The 17,227-nt window shown below is 40.0% G+C and overlaps 1 protein-coding gene across 3 annotated transcripts in view; it reads left to right on the forward strand.

Moving 5' to 3' along the window:
• The window catches only part of DNAH3 (dynein axonemal heavy chain 3), a 180,099-nt gene that overhangs the window by 128,685 nt on the left and 34,187 nt on the right, over positions 1 to 17,227 (forward strand). For all 3 annotated transcript variants that reach the window (XM_088029049.1, XM_088029048.1, XM_028095231.2), the window contains 6 exons: positions 3,230 to 3,353; positions 3,443 to 3,599; positions 3,830 to 3,973; positions 11,994 to 12,660; positions 14,236 to 14,401; positions 15,928 to 16,144. In XM_088029049.1, coding sequence (XP_087885175.1) covers positions 3,230 to 3,353; positions 3,443 to 3,599; positions 3,830 to 3,973; positions 11,994 to 12,660; positions 14,236 to 14,401; positions 15,928 to 16,144 — 1,475 coding nt within the window. The remainder of the gene's footprint in view (positions 1 to 3,229; positions 3,354 to 3,442; positions 3,600 to 3,829; positions 3,974 to 11,993; positions 12,661 to 14,235; positions 14,402 to 15,927; positions 16,145 to 17,227) is intronic.

Here is a 17,227-nt window from a genome sequence, read left to right on the forward strand (position 1 = left end):
TTTTTTTTACAGTTCTTCAAATTGCCAAAGATAGAACAACTAACCCAAAGTGGCCTAAACAAAATAATAATTAAAAAAAAAATAAGAGCTCCCCCCATCATCTAACAATTCAGGAATACATTTGCTTCAGGCGCAACTGGATTCTTCTAGGATCTGTGTTTTTAATTCTGAGATCCATCCTTGCTTAAGAATCTTAATACCATCTCTAGACTTAAGATTCTTTGACCTCACTCTCCCCTCTGACATTTAGCTTTCTTATCTGTAAAATTTTCCATAAGGAAAATGGACAGGATGATCTTAATTGGTACATTGTGTATCTAAGAATACAGACTCAAGAATGATCACTACCAAGACATGTCCTAGTAAAATTCCTGGACTTTAAAGAATAGGAAAAACTCTTTTGGGCATCTAAGCACAAAAGAGTACATGACTTTTAAGAGAAATAAAATTAGAGCATCTTAAAACTATTCAACCACAATGCTTTATGCCAGAAGAAAATGAAATAACGTATTTAAGATACTCAAGGAAATAAAATGGGAGTCAAGGATTTTATAGCCAGAAAAGCTGACTTTCGGATATAAGAGGAAAACTTTTAGCAGAATGCAATAAGTCAGATTTATTTCCACAAGTCCTTTCTTGGGAATCTACTAGAAAATGGGTTTCACGTGATCAAAATGACTGTAAAGAAATAGGTGTTATACACAACTAATGAATCATTGAACACTACAACAAAAAAATAAAGTATTTCAATATTCAAAATTTTTAAAAAAAGAAATAGAACAACTGGTAGTAAGCATTAAATATACAGTTATTTGTTGAACTAAGACTACCTGGGAGTGATTATAATATGTAAAGGCTATAAGACCCAGTGATACAGAACAACTGAAAATGGAGGGGAGATTAGGATAGCAAGTACAAAAAGTTTTAAACTGTTTTCAGTTATCATAATTGGTAGTGGTAGTATATTCTTAGTCTAAGGGCTTTGTATAAAGTAGGATTATACAAACAAGTTATTGTGGAATTTTCTATTTCCACTGACCCTTGTATCCTTGAGAACCAGGAGTCTCAGTATGGAAGAAAGGAGATCAAGATGTAATATGGATGAAATTAAGTGAAAGCCCTGTAGTCCTAAATTAGAAATATCAGTAGTAGCTCATGATGTACTAGGTCTAGGAAATAATAAACAACTCATTAACACTGAGCATGCCTACCACCCAGATTGTTTTGAAATCCAGTTTCCTACTAAAAGGAACCATAGCTTCTTGAGAAATGGCTGATTGCATATCTAGGGCAGAAAATATACAAGTTGAGCTTGTAACTTCTTGATATACTAGATAATGAGAAAACTTTTAAAGATTAAATGGTCATGTCAGCAGGACTCAGTTGGCAACATAAGGAGGCCCTCACTGGCCAAAGATGGGAAAATTTGAGCTTCAACAATGATAGCAATTTTAATGGATTGAAATGTATCAAAATATATTTAAATCCATTACTCTATAAAACAATGATAGTTGGTCATTTTACAGAGGATGGTAAGGAACCAATTTATTATCTTGAAAACTGATAAATAAATGGAAAGAATCAAACATTTATCCTGAGTTTCTTATACGAAATGTACCATGGTATAAGCAAATCGTAGGTGAGGGGAAGTGTCTCTTTATAAAAATATTCCAATCAATATATGAAAAAGAGATGATAGAATCAGAATATCACCATTTTACACTAATGAGTGACTTAATGAATCTAGCCATTGAGCATCCGTAGCTACCAACATCACAAAGGGAGAGATATCATTATGTCTCTAATGAAAGAATATACCACTACATGCCATCTGGAATCTGAATCTGATCAAATTTCTAGATCCAACTGCAAATTACTATGAAATACATATGAGGACAGAGGAACAGAATTAACTGCACCATGAGTATGCAATGAACAAAATCCTAACTGTTGAAACTCTACAGATCAAACAGCCCAGATACTCTTATCAGACAAAAGATGAAAGAAAGGGTTGGAAGGGGAACCTATAGATTAAAAGAGACTTGAAGACATATCAAGTTTTTTTTAATTGGGAGGATTAAAATCTGGTATGTAGGAATGAACACTTGGGTGATAAAAACAAAGAAATGCAAGACAGCAAATCACTATTAAAGTCAGGATAACAGTAACCTTTGGAGAGAGAGAGAGAGAAGGCTAAGATTGGTATGGGATGTATGGAGGGGCATCTATGGAGGGCTGGCAAAGCTTTATTTTTTTACTTGGATGGTAGACATAAGGGTGTTGACCTTATGACTCACTAAACTTTATATTTGTTTTTCTCTGGTTTTCAGTATCTGCATTTTATTTTATATAATAAAATGCTTTTTAAAAACAGATATGCAGACAAATTTACAGAAATAGAAAATAGGTTATTCGTTGCCAAGGGCTCCAAGGAAATGGAGAGTGACTGCTAGTGGGTACAAGATTTCTTTCTGAGGTGATTAAAATGTTCTAAAATTGATTATGGTGTTGGTTTCACAACTATTAAAAAGCGATTGAATTGTGTACTTTAAATGGGTGAATTGTACAGTATGTGAATTATATCTTAATAAAGCTGATATATAGATATATAAATATATAGATATCTAACATTAGACAGGTTAATATAGATATAGGTAGATATGTAAGGATATCAAATTAATAGTGGTTAATTGAGGGAAGAATGGATTTGGTATGTGGGAAGTAAGTCAAAGGTGATGCTCACTTTCTATAAAAGTATTTCTGAATTTACTATTTTACAATGATCACATATTGCCTTCACTTTTAAAAAATAATCTTGAACACTAGTTTAGTGCTGTTAATAGGATTTCTGCAATCATGGAGATGTTCTACATTTGCATTATGCAATACAATAGCCAGCCACTAGCCACATGCTACTCTTGTGTACTTGAAATGTGGCTAGTGAGACTGAGGAAATTATTTTTTTTAATTTTTTATTGTTATGTTAATCACCATATATCACATCATTAGTTTTTGATGTAATGTTCCATGATTCATTTTTTGTGCATAACATGAGGAAATTATTTTTTAATGTGATTTAATATTAATTGGGTTTAAATAGCCATATGTGGTTAGAGGCTGCCATGTTGGATAGCACAGCTCTAGAACAATAAGACAGAGGAAAACATACTCTTTCATATCCCAGCATCACAAGGCCCAGGAGGTAGGTGTGAGTGTGTGTGTTTTCCAGGACGATTCACTCGCCATCTGAATATTCTTTCCATCAACGCCTTTGAGGATGACATTTTAATCAAGATTTTCAGTTCAATTGCTGACTGGCACTTTGGGAAAGGATTTGACGTGATGTTCTTAAGGTAAGAGGTTCCTGTGTCTTCCACAATATTGGCCCAGATCCTCAGTTCTGGCCCCTCCTTGATGAATCTCCCTTTCTCTTCCTCCCAAGGTATGGAAAGATGCTGGTACAAGCTACTATGACAATTTATAAAGCTGCAGTTGAGAATTTCTTGCCAACTCCCTCCAAGTCTCATTACGTCTTTAACTTACGGGACTTTTCACGGGTTATCCAAGGGGTACTGCTCTGCCCTCACACCCACCTGCAGGTCAGACACTATCATTTCTGTTATCAAGTTCATTCAGCAATATCCTTAGCTACATGAATAAACAGTGATAATAGTAGTAGCTAACTTTTATTAAGCATTTATCTCTGCTAGGCATTGTGCTAAGTATTTTCTTGTTTAATATAACACAGTCAACCCCAGGATCTAGAAAGAAAACTACCAACTCAGGTACCACCTTCCATTCATACAAATAATTAACTCTGGATTTTTAGGATGTGGAAAAATTTATCCGACTTTGGATCCATGAGGTTTATCGGGTCTTCTATGACCGTCTGATTGACCATGAGGACAGACAGGTCTTCTTCAACATGGTAAAGGAAACCACATCCAGTTGCTTCAAGCAGACTATGGAGAAGGTAAGCCAGACACTATGAGCATTTGGCCTCAGAAATGGTCCCAAATATTTGACTATGTTAGTCTCAGATTTCAAGTTTCCTTCCTAGAGGAGACTCACAGCTCTGCTTTCTGAATCTCAGGGAATGGGATTAAGTCATCTAGTCATTTGGATTTGATGATATTATACTTGGCCCAATTTTGTTTCACTTCCCTGATAACATATACATTTGTATCTATTCAAAGTGGTTTATGATCTCATGTAATTGTTTATAATTAACTTAAAATACATTTTTTTATAATTTTTTATTGTTATGTTAATCACCATACATTACATCATTAGTTTTTGATGTAGTGTTCCATGATTCATTGTTTGTGCATAACACCCAGTGCTCCACGCAGAACGTGCCCTCTTTAATACCCATCACCAGGCTAACCCATCCCCACACCCCCCTCCCCTCTAGAACCCTCAGTTTGTTTTTCAGAGTCCATCGTCTCTCATGGTTCGTCTCCCCCTCCGACTTACTCCCCTTCATTCTTCCCCTCCTGCTATCTTCTTTTTTTTTTCTTAACATATATTGCATTATTTGTTTCAGAAGTACAGATCCGTGATTCATCAGTCTTCTACAATTCACAGCGCTCACCATAGCACATACCCTCCGCAATGTATATCACCCAGCCACCCCATCCCTCCCACCCCCCACCACTCCAGCAACCCTCAGTTTGTTTCCTGAGATTAAGAATTCCTCATATCAGTGAGGTCATATGATACATGTCTTTCTCTGATTGACTTATTTCACTCAGCATAACACCCTCCAGTTCCATCCATGTCGTTGCAAATGGGAAAATCTCATTCCTTTTTATGGCTGCATAATATTCCATTGTGTATGTATACCACCTCTTCTTTATCCATTCATCTGTCGATGGACATCTTGGCTCTTTCCAAAGTTTGGCTATTGTGGACATTGCTGCTATAAACATCGGGGTGCACGTACCCCTTCGGATCCCTACATTTGTATCTTTGGGGTAAATACCCAGTAGTGTAATTGCTGGATCGTATGGTAGCTCTATTTTCAACTGTTTGAGGAGCCTCCATACTGTTTTCCAGAGTGGTTGCACCAGCTTGCATTCCCACCAACAGTGTAGGAGGGTTCCCCTTTCTCCGCATCCCCACCAACATCTGTCGTTTCCTGACTTGTTAATTTTAGCCATTCTGACGGGTGTGAGGTGGTATCTCATGGAGGTTTTGATTTGGATTTCCCTGATGCCGAGCGATGTTGAGCCCTTTTTCATGTGTCTGTTGGCCATATGGATGTCTCCTTTGGAAAAATGTCTGTTCATGTCTTCTGCCCATTTCTTGATTGGATTATTTGTTCTTTGGGTGTTGAGTTTGATAAGTTCTTTATAGATTTTGGATATTAGCCCTTTATCTGATGTGTCATCTGCAAATATTTCCTCCCATTCTGTCGGTTGTCTTTTGGTTTTGTTGACTTTCTTTTACTGTGCAAAAGCTTTTTATCCTGATGAAATCCCAATAGTTCATTTTTGCCCTGGCTTTCCTTGCCTTTGGCGATGTTTCTAGGAAGAAGTTGCTGTGGCTGAGGTCGAAGAGGTTGCTGCCTGTGTTCTCCTTTAGGATTTTGATGGACTCCTGTCTCACGTTTAGGTCTTTCAACCATTTGGAGTCTATTTTTGTGTGTGGTGTAAGGAAATGGTCCAGTTTCATTCTTCTGCATGTGGCTGTCCAATTTTCCCAACACCATTTGTTGAAGAGACTGTCTTTTTTCCATTGGACATTCTTTCCTGCTTTGTCAAAGATGAGTTGACCATAGAGTTGAGGGTCCATTTCTGGGCTCTCGATTCTGTTCCATTGATCTATGTGTCTGTTTTTGTGCCAGTACCATACTGTTTTGATGATGACAGCTTTGTAATAGAGCTGGAAGTCCAGAATTGTGATGCCGCCAGCTTTGCTTTTCTTTTTCAAGATTCCTCTGGCTATTCGGTGTCTCTTCTGCTTCCATACAAATTTTAGGATTATTTGTTCCATTTCTTTGAAAAAGGTGGATGGTATTTTGATGGGAATTGCATTGAATGTGTAGATTGCTCTAGGTAGCACTGACATCTTCACAATGTTTGTTCTTCCAATCCATGAGCATGGAACGTTTTTCCATTTTTTTGTGTCTTCTTCAATTTCTTTCATGAGTATTTTATAGTTTTCTGAGTACAGATCCTTTGCCTCTTTGGTTTAGTTTATTCCTAGGTATCTTATGGTTTTGGGTGCAATTGTAAATGGGATCGACTCCTTGATTTGTCTCTCTTCTGTCTTGTTGTGGGTGTATAGGAATGCCACTGATTTCTGTGCATTGATTTTATATCCTACTACTTGATTGAATTCCTGTATGAGTTCTAGCAGTTTTGGGGTGGAGTCTTTTGGGTTTTCCACATACAGTATCATATCATCTGCAAAGAGTGAGAGTTTGACTTCTTCTTTGCCGAATTGGATGCCTTTGATTTCTTTTTGTTGTCTGATTGCTGTGGCTAGGACTTCTAATACTATGTTGAATAGCAGTGGTAAGAGTGGACATCCCTGCCGCATTCCTGACCTTAGGGGAAAAGCTCTCAGCTTTTCCCCATTGAGAATGATATTCACTGTAGGTTTTTCATAGATGGCTTTTATGATATTGAGGTATGTACCCTCTATCCCTATACTCTGAAGAGTTTTGATCAAGAAAGGATGCTGTACTTTGTCAAATGCTTTTTCTGAATCTATTGAGAGGATCATATGATTCTTGTTCTTTCTTTTGTTAATGTATTGTATCACGTGGATTGATTTGCAGATGTTGAACCAGCCTTGCAGCCCAGGGATAAATCCCACTTGGTCATGGTGAATAATCCTTTTAATATACTGTTGGATCCTATTGGCTAGTATTTTGGTGAGAATTTTTGCATCCATGTTCATCAAGGATATTGGTCTGTAGTTCTTTTTGATGGGGTCTTTGTCTGGTTTGGGGATCAAGGTAATGCTGGCCTCATAAAATGAGTTTGGAAGTTTTCCTTCCATTTCTATTTTTTGGAACAGTTTCAGGAGAATAGGTATTAATTCTTCTTTAAATGTCTGATAGAATTCCCCCGGGAAGCCATCTGGCCCTGGGCTTTTGTTTGTTGGGAGATTTTTGATGACTGCTTCAATTTCCTTAGTGGTTATAGGTCTGTTCAGGTTTTCTATTTCTTCCTGGTTCAATTTTGGTAGTTGATACATCTCTAGGAATGCACCCATTTCTTCCAGGTTATCTAATTTGCTGGCATGGAGTTGCTCATAATATGTTCTTATCATTGTTTGTATTTCTTTGGTGTTGGTTGTGATCTCTCCTCTTTCATTCATGATTTTGTTGATTTGGGTCATTTCTCGTTTCTTTTTGATAAGTCTGGCCAGGGGTTTATCAATCTTGTTAATTCTTTCAAAGAACCAGCTCCTAGTTTCATTGATCTGTTCTACTGTTCTTTGGGTTTCTATTTCATTGATTTCTGCTCTGATCTTTATGATTTCTCTTCTCCTGCTGGGTTTAGGCTTTCTTTGCTGTTCTTTCTCCAGCTCCTTTAGGTGTAGGGTTAGGTTGTGTATTTGAGACCTTTCTTGTTTCTTGAGAAAGGCTTGTATTGCTATATACTTTCCTCTCAGGACTGCCTTTGCTGTATCCCAAAGATTTTGAACAGTTGTGTTTTCATTTTCATTGGTTTCCATGAATTGTTTTAATTCTTCTTTAATTTCCTGGTTGACCCATTCATTCTTTAGTACGATGCTCTTTAGCCTCCATGTATTTGAGTTCTTTCCGACTTTCCTCTTGTGATTGAGTTCTAGTATCAAAGCATTGTGGTCTGAAAATATGCAGGGAATAATCCCAATCTTTTGGTACCGGTTGAGACCTGATTTGTGACCTAGGATGTGATCAGTTCTGGAGAATGTTCCATGGGCACTAGAGAAGAATGTGTATTCTGTTGCTTTGGGATGGAATGTTCTGAATATGTCTGTAAAGTCCATTTGGTCCAGTGTTTCATTTAAAGTCTTTATTTCCTTGTTGATCTTTTGCTGAGATGATCTGTCCATTTCAGTCAGGGGGGTGTTAAAGTCCCCCACTAGTATTGTATTGTTGTTAATGTGTTTCTTTGCTTTTGTTATTAATTGCCTTATATAATTGGCTGCTCCCACGTTAGGGGCATAGATATTTACAATTGTTAGATCTTCTTGTTGGATAGACACTTTAAGTAGGATATAGTGTCCTTCTTCATCTCTTATTACAGTCTTTGTTTTAAAATCTAATTTGTCTGATATAAGCATTGCCACCCCAGCTTTCTTTCGGTGTCCATTAGCATGGTCAATGGTTTTCCACCCCCTCACTTTCAATCTGGGGGTGTCTTTGGGTCTAAAATGAGTCTCTTGCAGACAGCATATTGATGGGTCTTGTTTTTTAATCTAATCTGATAGCCTGTGTCTTTTGATTGGGGCATTGAGCCCATTTACATTCAGGGTAACTATTGAAAGGTATGAATTTAGTGCCATTGTATTGCCTATAAGGTGACTGTTACTGTATGTTGTCTGTGTTCCTTTCTGATCTATGCTGCTTTTAGGCTCTCTCTTTGCTTAGAGGACCTCTTTCAATATTTCTTGTAGGGCTGGTTTTGTGTTTGCAAATTCCTTTAGTTTTTGTTTGTCCTGGAAGCTTTTTATCTCTCCTTCTATTTTCAATGACAGCCTAGCTGGATATAGTATTCTTGGCTGCATATTTTTCTCGTTTAGTGCTCTGAAGATATCATGCCAGTCCTTTCTGGCCTGCCAGGTCTCTGTGGATAGGTCTGTTGCCAATCTAATGTTTCTACCATTGTAGGTTACATATCTCTTCTCCCGAGCTGCTTTCAGGATTTTCTCTTTGTCTCTGAGAATTGTAAGTTTTACTATTAGATGTCAGGGTGTTGACATATTTTTACTGATTTTGAGAGGGGTTCTCCGTGCCTCCTGGATTTTGATGCCTGTTTCCTTCCCCACATTAGGGAAGTTCTCTGCTATTAATTGCTCCAAAATACCTTCTTCCCCTCTCTCTCTTTCTTCTTCTGGGATCCCAATTATTCTAATGTTGTTTCGTCTTATCGTATCGCTTATCTCTCAAATTCTGCCCTCGTGATCCAGTAGTTGTTTCTCTCTCTTTTTCTCAGCCTCTTTATTTTCCATCATTTGGTCTTCTATATCGCTGATTCTTTCTTCTGCCTCATTTATCCTAGCAGTTAGTGCCCCCGTTTTTTATTGCACCTCATTAATAGCCTTTTTGATTTCGACTTGGTTAGATTTTAGTTCTTTTATTTCTCCAGAAAGGGTTTCTCTAATAACTTCCACACTTTTTTCAAGCCCAGCTAGTATCTTTTAAAGTCCTGATTCTTAACTCTAGGTCCGACATCGTACTAATGTCCGTATTGAGTAGGTCCCTGGCAGACGGTACTACCTCTTGTTCTTTTTGCTGAGGTGATTTTTTTCGTCTTGTCATTTTGTCCAGAGGAGAACCGATGAATGAGAGAACAGAATGCTAACAGGTTAACAACGTCTCTAGCAAATATACTCTATACAAATCAGAAAAGACCTGAAACCAGGGGACAAGAAAGGGAAAGAAAGAAGAGGAAAAAAAAAAAGGAAAAAGAAAAAGATAAAAACAAACAAAAACAGAGCAAAACAAAAAAAACAGAATATGATCAAATATGATCAGGCTAGTGCATAGATCAGTGCCACACACTAGCTTTTGGGCATATTTTGGTCTGTTAGAAGAAAGTGCCTGCTAAAATTTTAAAGGAAGAAAGACATATATGTACAAAATAAGGGTTGATACAATGAAGGGATGGCAGATGACTGTAAAGATGAAAATTATAAAAGATTTTATAGAAGGAATTGATAAGATAAGAAGTTGTTTTTAAAAAGAAAGAAGAAGATTTAAAAAGAAAAAGAAAAAAAAAAGGGAGAGAATGTGATCAGGCAGGAGACTAGAACAAAGCCATACACTAGTGATTTAGGGTAGATTTTGATCTGTTAGAAGCAATTGTATCTCAAAATTTTCAAGAGAGAACAACTTATATATATATGCCAAAAATAAGGGTAACTACTATGAAGGGATAAAAATATGACTCTAAAAATGAAAAATAAAAAATATTTTTTTAAAAAAAGGGATTGATAAGATGTTGTTTGAAAAAGGGAAAAAGAAAAATTCAAAAAAAAAAGTTAAAAAAATTAACTTTGAAAAACTAATGAATTATGGTAAAAAAGCCATGAATTCTATGTGCAGTATTCCTCTAGCGCTGGAGTTCTCCCGTTCTTCTTGATCGGTAAACTTGGTCTTGGCTTGCTGGCTGTTCGTGCTGATCTTCTGGGGGAGGGGCCCGTTGCCGTGGTTCCCAAATGTCTTTGATGGAGGCTGAATTGCCCCGCCCTTGTGTGTCCGGGCTAAGCAATCTGCTCGGGTTTGCTCTCAGGAGCTTTTGTTCCCTGCAAGCTCTCGTACAGCTTTGGAGGACCAGGGTGAAAATGGTGGCCTCCCAATCTCCACCCGGAGGAGCTGAGAACTCAGGGCCCCGCTCCTCAGTGCGCCCCCAGAGAAAAGCAGACACTCCCATCTCCCCGGTCTCCGGCCACACTCCGTGCTCACCCGGACTGTGATCTAGCGTTTCTATCTCTGGCACCCGACCCCGTGTGGAGTCTCCAAACCCAGGAGATCCCTGCAGTGCACTCCCACGCCACTCCTCTAGGGGGAGGAAGGGGAGTCTCCCTGGCTCTGCTGCTTGTTGGGTCCCTGCTGGAGGGGCAGTAGCCCGACTGGGCTGCGGAATACAGTTTATGGCAACCCTGAGCTGAGAGCCCGGGCCTCGGCGCCGTCTCTGCAGCCAGCTTCCCCACTCTGATACCTGGGAACTCTGCCGCACTCAGGCACCCCCGGTCTTTCTGTGACCTCAAGGGTCCTGAGACCACACTGTCCCATGAGGGTTCCACCCCCCGCTTAGCCACTGGAGCGACGTCCCTCAGCGGAGCCCGCTTCTAAAAGTTCCGATTTTGTGCTCCGCGGCTCTATCACTTGCCAGAAGCGGCCGTCGGAGGCCCCCTCCCCCGCCATCTATCCTCCCAAATATCGCCTCAGATTCACTTCTCCGCAGGTCCTACCTTCCAGAAAGTGGTCGCTTTTCTGTTCAGTGTTGTTACTCTTCTTATCTTCGATCTCCTGTTGAGTTCATTGGTGTTCAGAATGGTTTGATCCCTATTCAGCTGAATTCCTGAGACCAGACGAAATCCAGGTCTCCTACTCCTCCACCATCTTGCTCCGCCCCCCCAAAAATACATTTTTAAGGTTAATTTGTGAGTTGAGAAATGAACTGAAATTTTTATGGTTTGATTGAGGCCCTGGTAAAGCCTAAGTAGAAGAGTGCCATGTTTCCCATTAGTAAATATTTTCTCTTCCCATTTTGATGTAAGGAAAGTTGTTTTAAGCCTATGTGTTTACATCATCTTGTTGTACCTCTATTTTTAAGAAGCTGTGATTTCTCCATAGAAAAATTGCAGGTGTTTCATGTGGCATCCAGAGGCCAAGTGCAGAAGCACTGCCAGGTTCTAATATGAGGAAGAGAAAGCATCTAGAACATTCCTACTCTAGCCACAGAGTGGGGGCCAGGGGTAGTACCTGTACCTTTGTTTGGTGAAGGAGCAAACACATAAAAACATTGGTGCCATCCTTCAACCACCACTGGGATCTCACAGCCTGACCACCAACATTTTAACCATTTGGCAAACAGATTGACTCTCACTTTCATGCTTTTTTTCTCTAATGCCCTTTCATCATAGTCTTTACACCCATCCAATCCAAATATTGTGTTATAAAAAAATTATTGATGGACCCTCACTTTGGAGAATATGCTCAGAGGAAACAAGCATATCTCTTGTTCCCTCCCTCTATAACCTCCCACTGCCAACCTGGTTGGGCCACTGGTGGAATGCCTGGCTGAGATTTATCTTTTCCACAGGTCCTCATTCACCTGTCACCCACTGGAAAGATTGTTGACGATAATATCCGTAGCCTCTTCTTTGGAGATTTCTTCAAGCCAGAAAGTGACCCAAAAATCTATGATGAGATCACTGACCTGAAACAGCTCACAGTGGTCATGGAGTACTACCTGGAAGAGTTCAACAACATCAGCAAGGCCCCCATGTCTTTGGTCATGTTCAGGTTTGCCATTGAGCACATTTCCAGGATCTGCAGGGTCCTGAAGCAGGACAAAGGCCACTTGCTCCTGGTAGGCATTGGGGGCAGTGGGCGGCAGAGTGCCAGCAAACTGTCCACATTCATGAACTCATACGAGCTGTACCAGATTGAGATCACCAAGAACTACTCAAGCCATGACTGGCGGGAGGACCTGAAGAAGATCATGCTGCAGGTTGGAGTGGCCACCAAGAGTACTGTGTTCCTCTTTGCTGATAACCAGATCAAGGACGAATCATTCATTGAGGACATCAACATGCTTCTGAACACAGGGGACGTGCCCAACATCTTCCCAGCTGAGGAGAAGGCTGACCTTGTAGAGAAAATGCAAATGGCAGCCAGGACAGAAGGCAAGAAGATCGAAGTCACTCCTCTTTCTATGTATAACTTCTTTATTGACAGGGTGAAGAAGAACCTTCACATTGTCCTTGGTAAGAAGAAGCAAACTCAGTTTTCCCCTTTCCTCTGGAGTGCCCTAAACTCAGTCCTCTTACAGTGGTCCAAGGATTGATCTAGCCATGGCATTCACCCAGGGGTTTGTGCCTGAATTCCTGTGGAAAATGACCCTCCCCTAAACCACTATTTTAAAACTGTTCCACTCTTCTCGATTCTTTTTTTTTGTAAGGTTTATTTATCCATTCCAGAGAGAGGGAGAGAGAGCAGGAGGAGGGGCAGAGAGAGAAGGAGAGAGAGAATCTCAAACAGACTCTGCACTGAGCACTGTACCTAATGCAGGGCTCCATCTCATGACCCTGAGATCATGACCTGAGCTAATATCAAGAGTCGGATGACTAACTGACTGAGCCACCCAGGCACCCCTCTTTTTTTTTAATTTAAATTTTACTTAGTTAACATACAGTGCAATATTGGTTTCTGGAGTAGAACAACACCCAGTGCTCATCACAAGTGCCCTCCTTAATACCTATCACCCATCTAGCCCATCCCCCCATACTCTTCTCAATTCTCTAAATTCTCCTCTGAACCTTCTCCTTCCTTTTAGTGCATTACCCTGCTGGCCTCACATCTGGAGTTCTTCTCTCTGTGAATGACATCCCCAATCTATCCAGAAACCTAGGGGTTATATTCATTACTTTTCTCTCATATACCATGTCCTGTCAATTTTTGGTTCCTTGCTTTCTGTTATAACCACCCATTTATCTCCATCCCCACCACCTTTGCATTAGCTAAATTGCCATCATCTTGCCCAGCCTCACCTCTGCAACCTTCTAACTATTCTCTCTATGTCCACTCTTGTCCATTCCAGACCAGACCTTTCTGTTCCACTGACTCAGGATGGGTTGGTTTTTTTTTTTTTGCATGTATTGCAAATATGATCATTGTGTGTGTACACACACCAACACTTAATATGCTTTCTATCAGGATAAATGCCAAAATTCCATTAGGAATATGGTTTTATAAGGCCACCTGCCATACTGTCCCCTTTATTCTCTCCACTCTTCTCTCAAACCAAGCTTCCCATTCTCTCTCTCTTCTTCAGCCACAATGACCTCCTCATATTTCCACCTGTGCATTATGCTTCCTCCTACTACATTGAGCCTAAATAAAAAAATGTATGGAATTTAGCCAGAACTTGTGCTTGGATGGAGATGGGGTCAGAAACAAGCCAATAGACCCCACTCAACTTCCATGAGTAACTGTGTATGGGGCATCCATGGCTCCCTTATGTCTGAGTCAGCACAAATAGAGCAAGAAGATCAAAGGGCACAAACCATGCTGGCTAAGTGATGCAAAAGATCTGGAAAGGAGAACAATAGGCATGGGAGACTAGTCAGAAGGCTATAATAATATACTGAATTCCCATCACAAAGTTGAATGAAAATATCCTATGATTCCCCTGTGCTTCCCAGGCATTCATCATAACTATTCCTGTTACAGCCCTGGAGTACCAACAGGAAACCAACCCCTTACCCACCAGAATCCTTGGAAAGAACTGCCTGGCTCCTTGCCTTGGAGGAAGGAAATTAACCAAGTCTGCTTTTCCTTAGCCATGAGCCCAATTGGGGATGCCTTCCGGAACCGCCTGCGCATGTTCCCTTCACTGATCAATTGCTGTACAATTGATTGGTTCCAGTCCTGGCCCACAGATGCCCTGGAGTTGGTAGCCAACAAATTTCTGGAAGATGTGGAGCTTGATGACAATATTCGGATAGAGTAAGCATTAGCTGCATTTTAGTACCCTAACCAAATATTCCAAATTGAAAATCCAGATATTGGCTGTATTGTTATTATTGTTTTAAGATTTCTCAATTTCTGTATAGAAAACCATATTTAGTTAGATATTTAATAAAACACCTTTGCTGAAAAAGAATGAAATTTCATTGTTCAGAATTGTCCTGGAGATGCACTATTGTCATAGCTATGAGAACCTAGCTCTAATAATATAGCTATTTCAAAAGTTTTAGAGCATACATCCTCATTAGGGGTGACAGCGCTACCAAAGGGATGAAAATTGGTTATTATGAGGGTGAAAAAAACTTAGTCTTTTATGTATAAATCACAGATAAAAACAACCCCAAAAGTGCACTTAATTTTAGCTAGAGTAAGGGAAGAGATGAGAATGTTGACTTCCTGGGTGCCCCGTGAAGAGAGTGGTCATGTCATCTGCTTTGTCTGACTCTATATCCTTAGTGTCTAGCAGGTGCCTGGTACAATAATTCAGTTACTGTTTATTAAATGAATGAATGGAAAATGAAGAAGTAGGTAGGGGTCAGAATATTGATGGCTATAAATTCCATTTTAAGAACTTTGAACTTTATGCTTTCGGCCAGAGGACCCTTAACTTGGGTCCATAGGCTCATAAACAGAATTCAGAGGATCACTTAATATGAATGGAGAAAAATTATATGTTCATTTTCACTGACATCCAACTGGTATTTTGAATTTCTTTCAATAATGAATGTAGGCAGTAAATCCCAGTATAGGATTAGCAGGACTTGTTAACAACAGGAATCACAGTTGTGTGTGTTTTTCTTAATAACTCACTCGGTCATTATAGTTACATCAGTATATCATTTCCTTCAAAGTTGTGGTAGGTTTTAGACCTGCTGCCCAATCTTATTATTTAATGTAGAGGTCAGCAAAGCATGATCTACTGGCCAAGTCCAATTCATAGCCCGTTTTATAAATAAAGTTTTATTGGAACACAGCCATGCCATTTTTTTCCCACACAACAGCAGACTTGAGTAGTTACTACTATTCAACCATGTGGACCATTGATTTTTACTATTTGCAGATAGTAGAACAGTTTTACTTTCCAGAAAAAGTTTGCTGACCCCTGACATATCACAAATTTGGTTTTTAAAATATTTTGAAGATGATTTCAACATAATTCTTTCCTTTTGTAACCCAGTATATTTTGTTTTATGCATTTTGAAACATTATTCTGCAAAATTCAGAGACTTCACCAGACTGCCAAAGATTAAGAGCTCCTGCTTAAGCTCTGGTGATTCCCCAAAATGATGAGAAATGGAAATTACTTGCTTGAAAATCATTCTAGTAAGAATATACTCCTCTCCAAAACCTCTCACAGCTCTGTTGACCTGTCTTTGAGAATTTGGGACTCTAGCAGGCCATAGTCAGCGTGCACCCTCTCACATCCTCACACCTATGACCAGAGCCATGCTAGGTCTCTCTGGAGGACACTGGGCCCTGCCTAACCATTCTTTTGTCCTCGGCAGGGTCATCTCCATGTGCAACTATTTCCAGGAGAGTGTGAAGACCCTGTCGCTTGATTATTACAACACACTTCGCAGACACAACTACGTCACCCCCACCTCCTACCTCGAATTGATCCTGACCTTCAAGACGCTCCTGAATACCAAGAGGCATGAGGTTGAGATGATGAGGAACCGTTACCTGACAGGTCTGCAGAAACTGGAGTTTGCATCTTCACAGGTGAGCACTGCCACAAGAGAACAGGCACAAAGGGGTCCAGGATTAGGTGGATGCAGTGAGGCTCTTGTTCGGGTGCAGAATTTAAGAGGTCACTATATAAAGACAGCATCTACTCCTATACTTGCAGAGCTCACCTTGCTTGCCTCAGCCTCAACCCAGCCCTGTGAGATTCTGTCTTTCTTTAAGATTTTGGTATTTTGTTCATCATGGATGAACCCCAAATGTGTTATCTCACCTCTTGGGCCTCAGTTTCGTCTTCTGTATAAACGGGCTGTGTTCCACACAAAGACACCATGATGCAGAGAGGCCAGGAGATTTGCCAAGATCATACCTGCAGCCTCGTGAGTAGCCAGTGCAAGTGATCAGGCCAAAACTGAAACTCAGCTCTGCACAATTCCAGAACCTGTGCTTCTCACCAGGCCAGCATGCTGTGCTTCTCCCACATGCTTGCTGGGGACAGTGGTTGCAAGATTGTGAAACCCTCCCCAAATATGCATCTGAGCTGCCCTAGAAAGTAGAATCAGGGCCAGTGGATTTAAAAAATGGCACAACTCTCCTGAGAGGACGTGAGCTCTCCACCATTAGAGGTGTTCAAACAGAGGTCAGAACACCACTTGGCAGGAATGCGTTAGAAAGCATCAGACTCTTGGGAAAAGTGGCCTTGAAAGTTCCTCTTATTCCAGGTATCTCAGGCATGTGTGTTTTTTTTCATTGACTATGGAAAAAAAGTAAGTTTTTTTTTTCCCTAACTTGCTTTTATTCTATCTCTCCCTGCTCCCAATACTAAAATTTAGGCTCAAGAGCATGGAGGAAACTGTACCTTTTAAAAAATGTTTAAGTTTACCATTCTATGTCTAGTGTCTAGCACCGCGCTTGATAATTTACAACACATAGTATGAACTCAGTAACTAAGGACTGAAAGATCAAAGGCAGAAACTCCAGCCAACAAATGCATACCCAGTACCATGGTAAAATCATTAGTATTTTCTGCGTTTATGATAGTTTGGAGAATTGTTTCAACTCCTGCCAACCGTGCCATTTTCGGCATTGACAGGGCTGACCCCCCCCACCCCCCTCCCTTGG

This window comes from Eumetopias jubatus, unplaced genomic scaffold, assembly GCF_037043125.1.
Source record: "Eumetopias jubatus isolate StellerSeaLion01/CBP00866 unplaced genomic scaffold, mEumJub1_p1.0 scaffold_12, whole genome shotgun sequence".
Taxonomy (NCBI): domain Eukaryota; kingdom Metazoa; phylum Chordata; class Mammalia; order Carnivora; family Otariidae; genus Eumetopias; species Eumetopias jubatus.